At 42.3% G+C, this 14860-nt stretch overlaps 1 protein-coding gene across 1 annotated transcript in view; it reads right to left on the minus strand.

Moving 5' to 3' along the window:
* The window catches only part of CLCN1 (chloride voltage-gated channel 1), a 93298-nt gene extending 78814 nt beyond the window's left edge, over nucleotides 1-14484 (minus strand). Inside the window, exon 1 of the mRNA XM_035140599.3 lies at nucleotides 14302-14484. Coding sequence (XP_034996490.3) covers nucleotides 14302-14352 — 51 coding nt within the window. The 5' untranslated portion in view covers nucleotides 14353-14484. The remainder of the gene's footprint in view (nucleotides 1-14301) is intronic.
* Nucleotides 14485-14860: the final 376 nt, after the last annotated feature.

Consider the following 14860-nt stretch of genomic DNA (forward strand, 5'->3'; position numbering starts at 1 on the left):
CATGTTTAAAATTAGGCACTTTGTGAAGAAAGGAGATAGAGGGGGGGGGGCATCTTCTCCCTCTCTCATTTAACCTTTATTAAAAGGAGCTTAAGGCTGCAATCCTAATCATGTCAGTCCAGAAACAATGAATTCAGTGGTGCTTATTCCCAGAGCTAGGATTGCAGTTTACAGGTTTGTATTCAGGACTAGTGGATAATATACCTTTCTGTATGAAATTACAGCGGTTTCCTACCAGCAATATGAACCACATTTAGCTGAAACTGACCATTAATTGAGGGGGTGGGAATAGAGTTTTCCTTCATGTCTGCATGCCGTTGTATTTGTTAGATTCCTCGAATCTATCATTTGACTGTAACTGGCTGCAATGTACATTCAGTTTCAGGTTGACTCCTTCCTGCTTTTTCTGCCCTGCATTAGCAACATTCACAAGTGTCTTAGCACCACTTGCAAAAACGCTGTGGGTTGCTTGGCAGCCAGTCTCATAGCAACCTCAAACATATTGCTTCCCTGGTTCAACTGTTGCTCAGGGCTGTAATCTGATACCCTTCCTACTGGAGCCCGATTTGGCTCCTGGAGATGTCAGACACTTCCTGACTTAACTTAAACTTAATCAAAACAGAAGCTTATGGGGATAGGAAGAGAAATGAAAAGTTGGTCTCTCACGTACACACAGACTTATTGTCCTTTCCCTCGGTGCACCAAATGCAGTTAGACAATATACATTTGATACTATGGGATGACGAAGTGTCTTAAGTGCCTCCTTCAGAGAAGGTCATTGGTCTCCTCGTTTCATATAACATCTGACTTTCCTAGAGACTACCTATATTTTTATCCATGTCAGAGGGTCAATACACTGGAGGTTCAAACAACACTCTCTTGAAGGTTTAATCTTCTTTTCCTGCGACTACGTGTAAAGGTAAAGGGACCCCTGACCATTAGGTCCAGTTGCGGACGACTCTGGGGTTGCGGCGCTCATCTTGCTTTACTGGCCGAGGGAGCTGATGTACAGCTTCCGGGTCATGTGGCCAGCATGACAAAGCCACTTCTGGCGAACCAGAGCAGCACACGGAAATGCCGTTTACCTTCCCACCGGAGATGTACCTATTTATCTACAGTGGTACCTCGACTTATGAACAACTCGACAACCGAATTTTTCGACTTATGAATGGGGGTAATGGCCGCATGCTTATGAATGTCTCAACATCTGAAAGGAAACCACGGCGGTTTTAGATAGGGATTTTTCGACTTACGAATTTTTAGATAGGGTTGCTTCGACTTACGAATTTTTCAGTTTCCAATGCATTCCTATGGGAAATCATGTTTCCAATGGCGTTTTTCGACTTACGAATTTTTCAACTTACGAAGGTGCCTTCGGAACGGATTAAATTCTTAAATTGAGGCACCACTGTACTTGCACGTTGTGCTTTCGAACTGCTAGATTGGCAGGAGCAGGGTCCGGCTCACCCCATCGCGGGGATTTGAACCGCCGACCTTCTGATCACCAAGCCCTAAGCTCTGTGGTTTAACCCACAGCGCCACCCGCGTCCCTACGACTACATGTATTCTCTTGCAAAGCAGTCCTGCAGAGTTCCAGCTTGATTTCCAGAATGGAAGCCTGGTTAGTCTGTTGCAGCAAAAATAAGAGTCTTGTGGCTCTTTAAAGACTAACACATTGATTTTTTGGGGGGGAAGGACTTTCTTTCCTACTTGGTATGAGTGTAAGAATGAGATCTTGCCTTATTTATTTTATTGGCCCTTTCTTGCGGTGAACTGTGGAGCCACTAATTCAGACTGTTCAGTATGTCTGAATTAACAATAACTACCTAAGTCATCTCAGGCATGGGTGTTCACAGGGGAATTGTGTCCCCTCTGCTGTGCCCAATTCCTTCAATTCCATTTTCTCCCCCCCCCCTTTTTTACCAGAAAGCTTCTAATATTTGTAGAACCCGGCATATGAGCCAAAAATGAGCAGGCTCCATCCAACTCATGTTTGTTTGAAAAACTAGCCTGCCTCCAATATTTTAATCGAGGAATGTAGCAAGGACTGACATTTAGGAAATTGGATCTATGCCATTAGTCAAATAAAAGGCTAAACACCCTTTGATTTTTGGTTTGTTTTTGTCTTTACCGCTGGTCTTCCCTGGTGGAAAAGTAGATTGCTTCCCCATAGAAAACAATGAAGGTACCTGGATTATAGCATAGCAGTGACTGAGATGAAGTGCTTTTATTAGGGGACGGGGACAGGGACACAGACCCCTAAACATTTTGAGAATCTTTGTACTTTTGTCCATTTACTGTATTTATTTTTCCTGATTTGAACTATAAAATGCTGATTTTATTGAGTCAAAATGAGAGTGTACCCTAAACATTTTTAAAAGGAAAAAAAGCACTGTTGAAATGTGTGTAATACGTCAACTCAAAAGCAAAATGTAGCAGTAAGGACAGGAGCTCATGATCATTCCAGCTCAGGTTTATTCCAAAAGTGATTTCCAGTTTCCTTAAAAATAATAATACACTACTAATGCTGGTGTGGAGGAATCCAGCATGATTATGCTCATATTACAAGAGGCATGCAAAGTAACCCAGTCTTGTTATACTCATATTACTGAAGGAAGGGTGATAACCCTGATGTATTGTTCATCTCAAGTAGTTAACCTGGCACATTTTTGGGGGGCGGGGATGAAATGGAAAAGGCGCTGTGAAGTTTATAGTAGTGCAATTAACAGAACATTGCATTTCCATCCTCTTTCCCATATGCCCTTTAATACATTTGGAAGAATCCAGTTATTTTTGTAAAAAATAAAGCCTTTGTTCAATACTAATTTTCTTCAAGCCTCTAGGAAACTGAGAAAGGCTGCAGCCCTGGGGGCTGGAGGTGGGAATTGGGGGCGTCTGTCTTCAAAGCAATCGCTTCTTAAATGCATCAGTTCAACTCACCAGAAGCTAAATAGACCCTGCTGGCTCCCTGCTCTTCCTTTTCATTATGGTATCTCTTTCTTAGCCCTGCACACCCCAAAGGCAACTATGACAGTGTTGTCAACAAGTCCAGGTTAAAGTGGTTGGGGGCCCTGGTGCAGGCCTCATAATAGCGGGACCCTTCCCCCCAAAAGGAATGCATGAAATAAGGTAACAGAAAATACGTTTTGAGACAAACTTATTATTACGTACGCTTCTGTGAGTTACCAAAAATAGCCTGAGCACGTGCAGTTTCACAATCCTCAACAGAATGCAAAAACATTTTAGCACCCTTAACAAACAGAAAGGAAATACTCTGAGCACGCGCAGCTTCTTATTTTAAACTTACTTATTGTCGTTTTTGCTCCCTTCTTAACTTGGGTCATTCACCAACACTCAGCCTAACCTGCCTCACTATGCAGAAGGAGGCATAAGACAGCTGCAAAAGGGGGTAAATATGTAGACTGTTGTATTATAAATTAGCTTTACTGTGAACTCTCAATGACTAGATTTTGGGAAATTATGCATTTGCGGAAATTAACTTGCAGGGAGTAAGTTCTCTCAGCCAAAATCACATTGGAGTAAAGAAAGGAGTTTGGATTTGATATCCCGCTTTATCACTACCCAAAGGAGTCTCAAAGCGGCTAACCATCTCCTTTCCCCTCCTCCCCCACAACAGATACCCTGTGAGGACAATGGGTGATTCCATTACATCTTTAAGAACTATTGAAGTCCCAAGGACTGGAAAGAAAAGTGCACTAAAAAGCAGCAGGAAAGAAAAGTACACCGAAGAAGGCAAAACAATAGCTTTTTAGGACACCAGGAATTCCTATAGCCTATTGCTCAAATAACTAATTCATCCATCACCTCACTCATTAGCTAAAAACACTGACATATGGGAGCAATCAGGCTGGCTTATCTCGCAGAAATAATGTAGAAGCTTGCCTACACATTTTGTTTGACAACTTTCCTTCCATCAGGGCTAGAGGCTTACTTAGGTCCTGCTGCAATTGGACCACTTGCACCATTATAAATCTGGCCATGGTGAACAGAAAGGTGACAAGGGAGGCCAAGGAGCAAAGTGGGCAAGTCCAGTTCCCTCTTGCAGACAACCAAAAACATAAACCATTTCCCTTCTCCACCCCTGCCTGCCTCCACGAAATGGGCACCATCCATTGTTTCCCCACCCCTGCAGTGCAAGATCCTGGCAATATTTCCTTGAGAGCAGTTCACAGCACTTTTTAATAACTCCCATGTAATGTCTGATCCCACCAAACCACAGCATGAGGAGAAGTCTCAATCCCTTCTCCACTGCTTGGAGCAAACACCTGGCATTTGTTTGTATCCTTGTTTGCATAGTTTGGCTCAGTCTTCATCCGGCTGGTTGGCCTTTCTCTCTCCAAGGCTAGAATTAGCAATGGGATCCCCTGTCAGTTCTGCCCCTTGCCCTCCCTTCCTTTTCCACCCTCCAATATTATTTTCTGAAGCACACAGGCAGAGAACAATGTGCCAGAGGATCCCCACCCTACCCCTTAGAAGCAGAGCATGGTGGAATATTTTTAGAACTAAGTCTTGCAGCAGTGACGCAGCCAGGGAGGCATACAGCAGTGAAATGTAATTCTCTCTCTCTGTCTCTCTCTCACACACATACATATATACTAATGGAGAGTGACTGTGTGTGCAAATTTAGAATATTCCTCAGGGGAAAGTGGGAGAGAGGGAGAGACATAAACGAAGGAGGAATATAGAGCATCTTCTCAGAAAGAAAGAATTAAACATATTGGAAAGGGGAGGTGGTAAACCATCTGACCAGACCTGGCTGTTCATGTTGAGTAAATTAAAATAGAATCATAAAATGGGATGCCCTTCTTTTTGAGTATTTCTAACCAGGGTATCTCACCTAGTAGTTCCTTAAGCTTTTTGAAATCAGCCTTCTTAAAGTCCAAACTGCATGTGCATGTCCAACTGCACTCAGCTCTCCCTCTTGCCTCTGCATCATGAAACCCAAGAGGACATGATCATTTCTTCCCAAGGTATCCAGTATTTCCACTTTGTCGATCAGTTCCTCCTTGTTGGCGAGGACCAGTTCCAAAACAGATGACCCCCATGTTGCCTCTTCCACCTTCTGGGAAATGAAATTGTCAGCGAGGCAATCGAGGACTTTCGTTGGACCGTACATTATTTGCAGAGTTTGAGTTCCAAAAGATATCGGGGTAGTTGAAGTCTCCCATGACTACTGTATCTCTACTTTTTGAACGTTTGGTAATCTGCTCTAGGAAGGCATAACCTAAATCTGCAGTCTGGCTTGGGGGTCTATAGCAGACACTCACAGTAAGGTCACTGTTGTTTTCCTCTCCTACAATTTTTACCCATGCCGTAAACATGGAGAAAACAAGTCATATCCAAAGCATCTCTCAACTTTCACAGATGTAACACAACCCCACTATCTGACAGCAAAAACCAAGAGGAGACATGCCCACCCCACAAGGTTGAAGCAGTTTTGCAAAGTATTTATTTGCACAATGAATGTCAAATGCACTGGTTTTAAATGTACTCTGAAAGATAGTGAGGAGGAGCTGGCACTTTAAAATATCTCATCCCAGTTTGCTCTGTTTTCTGTTATAGTATATTATGGTCCTCCTGTGTAGCATTCCCTAATACTGGTCTTCACTTCCCTTTCATGGTGAAGTTGCCCCCTTGTTAGTTGGCCCCTTTGAACTCAGTTGGATTTACTGTAGAATAAACATACGGTAGGTATACTTGTGCCACACTGAGAATCTTTAATAACAGGATTTCTGAAATTAGTAAGTAAACCCAGTTAACAAAATGTTCTGTAACACTACAGGAACAATTATTTATACATCCCTGGGGCTGAAATGTGGTTTGCAAAATGAGTTGGTCCAAAGCTACGAGCGTTGCCACATTTAAGGATGTGAGGGGTTTAAATTTAAAATGTGACTTAAAACTCCACTGGGAGTCTAGTGCTCTCCTGTGGAGCAGCTGTAAAGAAACTTCAAGGAGCCAGGCACGTCAAGCCACTGACAGCTTACAGGAACAATTTCACCTGACTAACCTGGATGCGAGCTACAGGTAGGTAGGTAGCCATGTTGGTCTGCCGTCAAAACAAAATAAAAATAAAATAGAAAAATACCTTCCAGTAGCACCTTAGAGACCAACTATGGATGTGAGCCTCTGTGATGATCTGTGGCAGGAACTGTGAAAAGTGTCATGCAAAATTAGTCTCCCGGGCAAACAAGGTGAAGGAATATTGACAAGGAAATCACATGTCTGGGGTATCAAATTGTACTAACAGCAGTGAGGTGTATCTTGGTGCATTCAGGATGGTGATCAGGACAGGGCTCCCATTTGGGAATTAATAGTTTTGACTCTCAATGCAATACGGTACAGAAGGAAGTGTGCAGTTTTAATCAGTTATCCTTTGCTAACCAAAGAGCTCAAAGCACAAACAAACAAAAACAAATCGCAGCATAAAAACAAGATGAGGACTGTTGTGGAAACTTCTTGGATGACTTCCTGCAATGCACTCAACATGAAACTGCTTATGAAAAGTGTGTCAAAATCTTCAACTGGTCCTAGTCGGCCAGCCATGTACTATAAATATAACGACTAATGACTTCATGAAGGAATTGCCATTGATAGATGGGCTCTGTCTACACTGAACAAGCTTCTCCTAAAATTTCCCACAATGCACTGGAGTTGCAGGGGGATCATGAAATAAGGCCATTGAAAGAGTGAACATGACACTGAATCTCATATTTTTGAGGCCAAGGAATTTAGCAAACATGTTTTCATGACTGTCATACACATTGCAATGAATTAATTACACATTGCAATTAATTAAGTATTAAGATATGTAGCTGAATCCAATGTTAGCCCTATTCAGAGGGGATCCACTGGGCATGACCAACATATATGGATACAACTTGTGGGTTTTGGGCTTTATTTCCACTGTTTGCACATGACAGCGCAGTGCAGACCTAATACTTAAAAAAATTGCATGGACAAGTTTTGTTAGAAAGCATTTATATCTATCATTTGAAATAAAGATTGTGCAAAAACAGATCCTTGTGTTTTGCTCTTTTGGGGAAGCCTCTTCAATGAAGGCAGCCGGCCCGCCAGCTATCACCCACACATAATGATTCAATTTGTTGTTCAGCTGGCTGGCTATCTAGAATGCAGCAGCCAGGTATTTAAAAGTGAGCACGTTTCACCTGTCCTCAAGAGTTTCAGTGAAACCCAGTTAGTTTCAATTCACCCTTTGGTGTCAACCTTTGAAGCCTGCGTGGATGTCCAATGTGGCTCCCTGGATGCTAAGAATTTCAGATGAGGCCCTGCCTCAGGTGGCTTCACTGTCAGAGACAAGACAAGCAGCAACAAGAAACAATTTCCTCCTCAGTTTGCTCCCTGATGAGTGAGGCCAATTTGGACAGTACACTGAGGACTGACAGGCAGCCAGTAAATATATTCCTGTTCCGAACTTAAAATGGAAAGCGTAATGCTGGTGGTCAACAAAATCTTTAAAAATGTAGTATAAATACTGACAACTGGGAAACACTGGCCTGCGAGTGCTCCAGTTGGAGAACAGCCTTTACCAAAGGTGTCATGGGCTCTGAAGACACTCAAACTCAGGACACAAGGGAGAAACGTGCTAAGAGGAAGGAAGGCACGCTTGGCAAATCCACACCGTGATCAATTCCTGCCCGGAAACCAATGTCCCCACTGTGGATCCAGAATTGGCCTCCACAGCCACTTACGGACTCATTGTTAAAACCATGTTTATGGAAGACAATCTTACTCAGCTACGAGTGGAAGAAGAAGAAGAAGAAGAAGAAGAAGAAGAAGAAGAAGAAGAAGAAGAAGAAGAAGAAGAAGAAGAAGAAGAAGAAGAAGAAGAAGAAGAAGAAGTAGTAGTAGTAGTAGTTTAGGACCAAGCTAGGAGGAGAATGGCTATCAAAGCAGGGCTGCATAGATGTGCTTGTTGGGGATGAATGATGGGGGAAAGAAGTGCAGGCGAACAGCAGCAGGAGGGTAAGGGCTAAGTAACCCATCCTCTGCCTTCTGCTTCTCCCCTCCAGATTAAGTGTTCACTCTCACTGCTTACTTCTATTTTCAGCACAAATGAGGGCTCCTGATCTTGGGAATCTGGCGCACATTTAGTTTGGCTGTTTGGAACGCTCTTTCCAGTGCTGGCTGGCTGTTTTTAATACTTTGTAAGGTTGCTTGAATTATTCATTTGTTTAATATTTTATTGTTTGAATCACTTTTTATTGCACATCTATTTCTGTTGTTGGTTAGATGCCATATCCGGGCCAGCTGGTAGGATACACCTTTTAGCATTAAATAATAAAGCCAAACAAAGGGCAACTCAAAGAAGGAAGGAGGAATCAAAGTTGAATATTCAGAGTGATTTTTGGATAAAGTGTGGGATCCAAATAGCCACTTTAGGTTTATGTAGTTGCAATGGTTTCTCTGCCTCTGTCCACCCCCAGACATAAACCCAAGTGACTTTTTTGAGAAGCTGCTCAACCGCAGCTCCTTGTCCTGCATGCATAGCTGCTCAACAGCAGCTTGAGATTCTCTATGAAGGTGACCTAAATTTCAGTGTACCTAAATTTCAGGTAAATGGCATTTCCGTGCGCTCTCTGACACTCATCATGCTGTCCCGTTGTGCCAGAAGCAGTTTAGCCATGCTGGCCACGACCTGGAAAGCTGTTTGCAGACAAATGCCTGCTCCCTTGGCCTGAAATGAGATGAGTGCCGCACCTCAGTTGCCTTTGACTGGACTTAACCATCCAGGGGTCCTTTACCTTTATCAAAATTTCAGTGGCACTTTTTCAAGCTGCCCAGTGTGGAACGAAGTAGCTGTAGAGGTAGGGACTCTAACCCCCCCCCCTTACACCTTAAGAAGCTGGTATATAATGGCTGGAAACACTCAGATGAAGTGCCTAATCAAGTGAGAAGTGTCACATGCAGGGCCGGCTCTAGGTATAGTCCCAGTGGTGCGGGGTGCCAGGCCGGTAGGTGGGGTGCGGCGTGGCGAAGCCGCGCAAAAGCCATGCTGCGCGCTGCGGGGGCGCCGGAGCAATCTCAGCGCCTCAGTGCGAGGGCGCCCGACCTGCTTGAGACTGCCCTGGTCACATGGGAGCGGCACATTCAGTAAGTTTGCCTTTTTTAGTGCAAATTAGTCAAACCTGACTCACAGGGCACTAACAACAAGACGGTCACTGTTTTGGAGTGGGATTCAATCACATTCCAGCAAATTCAGCTTGCACACAATTAAAAGTTGATTTGGTGCTCTTGTACAACAAATCAGAAAGACTGCTCTTTAAATTGCTGACCTCATCTAACCTCCCTGCACATCTTGTGCAAGCAAATCAGGATGAATGCTCAACAAACAGGTTGTCTGGAAGCAACCTGAGACACTGTTAACAACTTGAAATTATCCCGGCAACCAAATGAGGACTTTGCTGTTGCCCTTGTCCATGCAGGAGTAACTTAGGATTCTTAAAATGTTCAGTGGTGCTGCTGCTACTTCTAGCATACCTTAACTCTCTATTGCCTGTGCTCAGACCTGAAAGACAATGAGCATTCCATGTGGTCAAAATATCAGCTGGGTAATATTAGATCCAACAATAAATAGGAACATAACAAACAGGAAACACTGAGTTGTATTCAACCCAGTTCTATTCAGAGTAAACTAACTGAAATTAATGAACCTAAGTTAGTCATATTCATTTATTTCAGTGCATCTAATGACTAAACATTTGACTAATGTGGGGTGTCTAGAGCAATAATCCATTTTGGAAGTTACCAGAGTGCTTTCATATTTGTCTGCCAGCATATTTTGGAACAGCCAAGCTCAGCCATCTTGGTTCCCTGAACATCTCTCAGTGCTGGAGATAGTTCTTAGCTAAACAAATGCCCACTTCAGGCTTTAAAAATGAGAATGAAGGACCACAGATATACAGAACACCATACAAATGGATCAATAGAGCCCTGACATACATTTCTAGATTGGAGATGGTCTGAATCAACTTAAGGTGTTCGGAAATAAAAAGACTTCCATGATCTTACATGTGACTATTGCATTTTTTAACAAGGCTGAAATTGCAATATTAGCTTTAAGGTTGAATGAGGTAGATCCTCTCTCATCCTATATGGGTGTACAAATAAAAACAGTTTATGTAAAAATGGCATCAGCTGTTTTCAGCAAGTGGAGTAGATTTGTTACACCACCCGTTGAGAGAACTCTCTGCTGCCATTCCTTTATGGCACAGAAACTGGGACACACCCAACACCCAAAAGAAATATAGCTTGACACATGGACAGCTGCATTTGGCGCTGGCTAAAGCTTCCAAACAGCCCTAAAATGGCAAATAGTTCCTGCAACTTTGAAATAGCAAAGGGAGCGGCCACCACAGCGAGGTCTTAAGCATGAGGGGAAAGTGGTGGACTATATAAATGGAGCTTTAATAAGATCTCATCTATCACTTTTTAAAAGGGTGTCCAGCAACAGCTGGGCATCAAAATAAGATGCACTGAGATTGCCTGCACAGCCCATCAAAAATCTCTTCTTCCTTCTAGCTATTTGGTATTTCCCTTTCTACCAGGTCCTCTCCGACTTCCACACAGAGTGACCAGGGCTCAACAAGGGTACCACTTATGCAAACTGGAAACTATTCAGTGCCCTTCAGAAATCCAGGAATCTCTGGAGGTGGCTGTCATAACCGGTCCACCACTCATGTGGAAAGTCAAAAACATCACATGTCTAAACCTCACAAGGAAGTGATCTGTCCATAACGAACACTGGAAATTGAAATCCCGCATTAGTCCTGATTAACTTGGAGTCTCTAGCTTAGTTTGGTCACTAAGCACATTGCCAAAATTGAAGAAATGCATCTCCCAAAAAGAGACAAAAGGGGTCACGGATTTGAATATGTACATATACTAGTTTACAAGTATAGATGCAGATTTAAAAATTACAGTAATTTAAGCAGAAATGCAATGCCTCTTCCAATAGCAAAGAAGTTCATGACGAGGTGACTTATGTGCCTCCTCAGCCTGCTACCCTAGTGTTAAACTGGGAAACTTCTAAACCCTCCCTACTCTCCAAACAGGGGACATACCTCTATAAAGTAGGGTATGTGGCCTTGAGCAGAATGTGTCATAAAGTGGTGCCAGTGTTTCTCTTTTACATTTGAGATGCTTGCATGAAAGTGGTTGAGTTCAGACTGGTGTCTGGTCTACTGAACGTTACACTCACCAGAGTCACAGAGAGAGTCGCCATTCTCAAAAAGCATTTCCAAAACACAAATGAGTCAGTGATGTATTTCATATACAGCAGAGCCAGCTCAAGCTATTTTTGCTGCCCTGCATGACAATTATTTTAAATCCCTCTCTTCTGCTTTTTTTTTAAAAAGCACTCAAGGCAACTAACAACAAATTCATAAAATAAATGTAAAAATACATGACAACAGCTCCCTCCATTTTGTGGGCGAATGGGGCATGTTTTCAGTGTCTTGAGTTTTCCTGTTTGCAGACACAGGAAGGCTTTTATTTATTTAGAAAAAAACAGTAAAACATCATTAAAAATCTCTAAGCGATATACAAAAATAAAATAATTATCAGTAAATAGATAAAATCAGCAAGATTTTAAAAGTGTGTAGTTGATAGTTGCTCAAGACAGATGGATGCCAACTCAAGTCTCTGGGTGGAGAGTATTCAGCAGGCATCTAATAACACAGCAAGGACTATTGGCTAAGATAGTACAATTGTTCTTTCCCCAAAGGAAATATACCAATTAGCCTGGCAACCCTCATAGCCACAAGTACTGCTTGTTGGTTTGAACCAGCCCCTACTTACAGGCCAAATATCTCAGCTGAAGAAGAAACTTACACCAATTCATAGCCCAACCCACATCACAACTATGCCAAAATGCTTCACTTTGTGTGAATAAATCAATGTGATTAAATTTTTATACTATTTTATTTTCACCTTTAGAAAAAATGAGCCTAGTGGATGACAGCTGGCACAAAGTATCCCTGGCTTCAAGCTGAAGCTTTTCTGGGTATTTGGCATTAACTGTAATGCAATAAAGCTGCCTTGAGTTATTGCTATGTTATGAATTACTGTATGGCCTGTCAGTCTCTCTCAGGACCTGTTAAATATCGCTTGTTCTGGTAACCTATAATAACGCAGTCTTAACTGTAGGCCCACTCTACGATCCTTTCCATAACAAACACTATCCCACTGAACTTTTAATGGGCATGGCACCTTTATTATGTCCACAAAACACCACTGCCCAAATACGCTAACAGCATTTCCACAGATCTACCGCATCCACTGAAATGAATCTATGCCATGAGAATGCATGAAGGGTTATTGTTTGGTGTGGCATAGGGAGGCCTGCAGTGGGCTATTTAGTCCAATATCCTGCCCCAAGAAAGGATATCCCTTGCCAATAACTGGCTTATTTTTAATTGAAATTTACAAACCAATACAATTTCAACATTTTTATTAGTTTGTTCCATTACTACCAAAACATTTAAGTAACAAGTTATGTTTCTAACCAGTGTTTGAAATTAACCAGGAGCCAGGTGCATTTTGCACCTGGCTATCGGCCACTTGCAACCAATTGAAGATACCTGGGTGCCAGGATGGTGCCTGACACCACCATCTGGAGGTGCATGCCTGGGGATCGTTAGATCTTGACTGTTTTCACACACTAATACCACAACCTGTAGAATTTTATCAGTTGTATTTTACCTGCACCATCAAAATGAATTTCAAGAGCCAAATGCTTTTTCTGTGCAGCCTGAGCAGAAGCAGTCACCACTGTTTAGGGAGGCTTTTAATGTTTAATACCGGTAGATTACTGTGTTTTATTTTTCTGTTGGAAGCCACCCAGAGCGGCTGAGGAAACCCAGCCAGATGGGTGGGGTATAAATAATAATTATTATTATTATTATTATTATTATTATTATTATTATTATTATTAAATAAGTCTGTATAGGTCAATATGTATATATGGACTGTCCCTGGATCAAGTAACTTTTCTTCTCAAAGCTCTTAGCCTAGCTCAAGATTGTCATCTGAACTATCCAGATGTTTAACTGAGAATCAATCAGTCAGTCCATCATTTGAAAAATAAGAATGTAGAGCCATCTTGTCCCAAAATGGCAACTAGACATTCCGTTTTGGTGGCTGCAACCTTGGTTTAAAGAGTCATTTGGCACGTAGCTTCTATATCTGAATTTCTAACACCGTTTCTAAGGTGTATACCAAAGATTTTCTCAGCATACAGTATATCTAAAAACATGCAAATACAACGAATGTGTCATGCAACCACTTTCCCCACATTATCTGTCCATCTCCTGTGATTCCATCATTCAAATTTTTCTGGAGTGGTGAGAATTTAATTTTTTAGATTGATAATAATGCCTTTTCACTGACATGCTCAAGGCAGCAAACAGAATCACCATTCAGGTATCGCCAGTTAAAAGACTCTCCAGTAACAAGCTGGGAAAGACCTCTGCCCAAGACCTTGGATAACCACTGCCAGTCTGAGCAAACTGCTTAATCATTTCTGCACAACAACACAGAGCACTCATTATTTTGCATTACAGTATACAGGTCACTGGCAGTGATCATTCAAAGAAGTAGCTAAGACACCTTCAATAATATTCATCAGTAATTCCCCATGCATACCCTGGAGAAAGGAATCTTCCAAGATTATACAAATAAAAACAGAATCCATAATCTAAGAGCTGAACATTTTCCTGCTTAGCAACATAGAACAGAATACTAATGTAACCTCAAACCACTCAAACATTATAGCTGCCAGCACAATAGATGGAAGACAGAAGAGTAATTTTACTGCAACGGGTGTTACAAAGATTGAAGCACTCAAGCATTAGTTTTATTGCCTTTTCCTTATCCTGGGGCAACTTTTCACCTCAACTGGAAGCTAAATGGCACTATTTCTAACTTCTAACCTCAAACAACCTTACCTCCCGATCCAGCACAGGCAAAAACCAAACTGCAAGTTATCTCTTAAGTGAACTTAATTGCTTGGACATCTGTTTGGGGAGAGAGAAACGCTGTTTTTTGTTTTTGCCTCTCAAACAATCAAAGGATTTTCTCTCCACCCAGAAAGCGTAGGAATGACTTTTCACGTTTTACATTGGTTTTCCGTGATGCTTGGACAACTAAACGCATCCCAAACAGTGGTTCTCAAGTATTACTGGGTACGAGACAACAATTGGAAGGCTCCCTGGCTGGTGCCCAAGGTAAATGAGAAATATGCAACACTAGTGTACTCACCACTGTCTGCTGATACCGTAAAGTCCTTTTTGGACGGTTGTCCCCAGTCATATCCAGTGTCTGCAAATGGGGAAACTGGGCATCCCGGGGGAGGTGCCTTCCCTTCTGCTTCCCAGTTACAGGATCATGGAATGGGACAAAACTGAAGTTGCGAGTGCTCCAGCTAAAGGCTCACTGTGGGGGGGATGTGTAACCAGATACCCTGGTTCTGCTCATGCTCTGACACAGTAGTTGTGTCTCTGCTCTAATGCCTCTAACTGCTGCTCTGGCACTGAGTCAGCCCAGTAAATTAAAAGGTGATAAGATTTCTTTCTCCTGGCTCCAGTGGGGTTGTTTCTGTCCAAGGCCAATGATTCCAGAACTGGAAGGGTGATCGGTAGGGTTTTGGTGGAGGTGGACCGGAGGTCGACATTTGCTTGACTCATGGAAAAAGCATTGGAAAGAAGAATGAAGAATGACCAAAATTATTAGACTGAGAAGGATATTCTAGTGGCAAAGGTGCCAATGCACGGCTATTACCATTACAGCCCATAATCCAAAGCTTTGTATATTTCGAATG

The sequence above is a fragment of the Zootoca vivipara genome, chromosome 15 (genome assembly GCF_965207765.1).
Source record: "Zootoca vivipara chromosome 15, rZooViv2.hap1.1, whole genome shotgun sequence".
Taxonomy (NCBI): domain Eukaryota; kingdom Metazoa; phylum Chordata; class Lepidosauria; order Squamata; family Lacertidae; genus Zootoca; species Zootoca vivipara.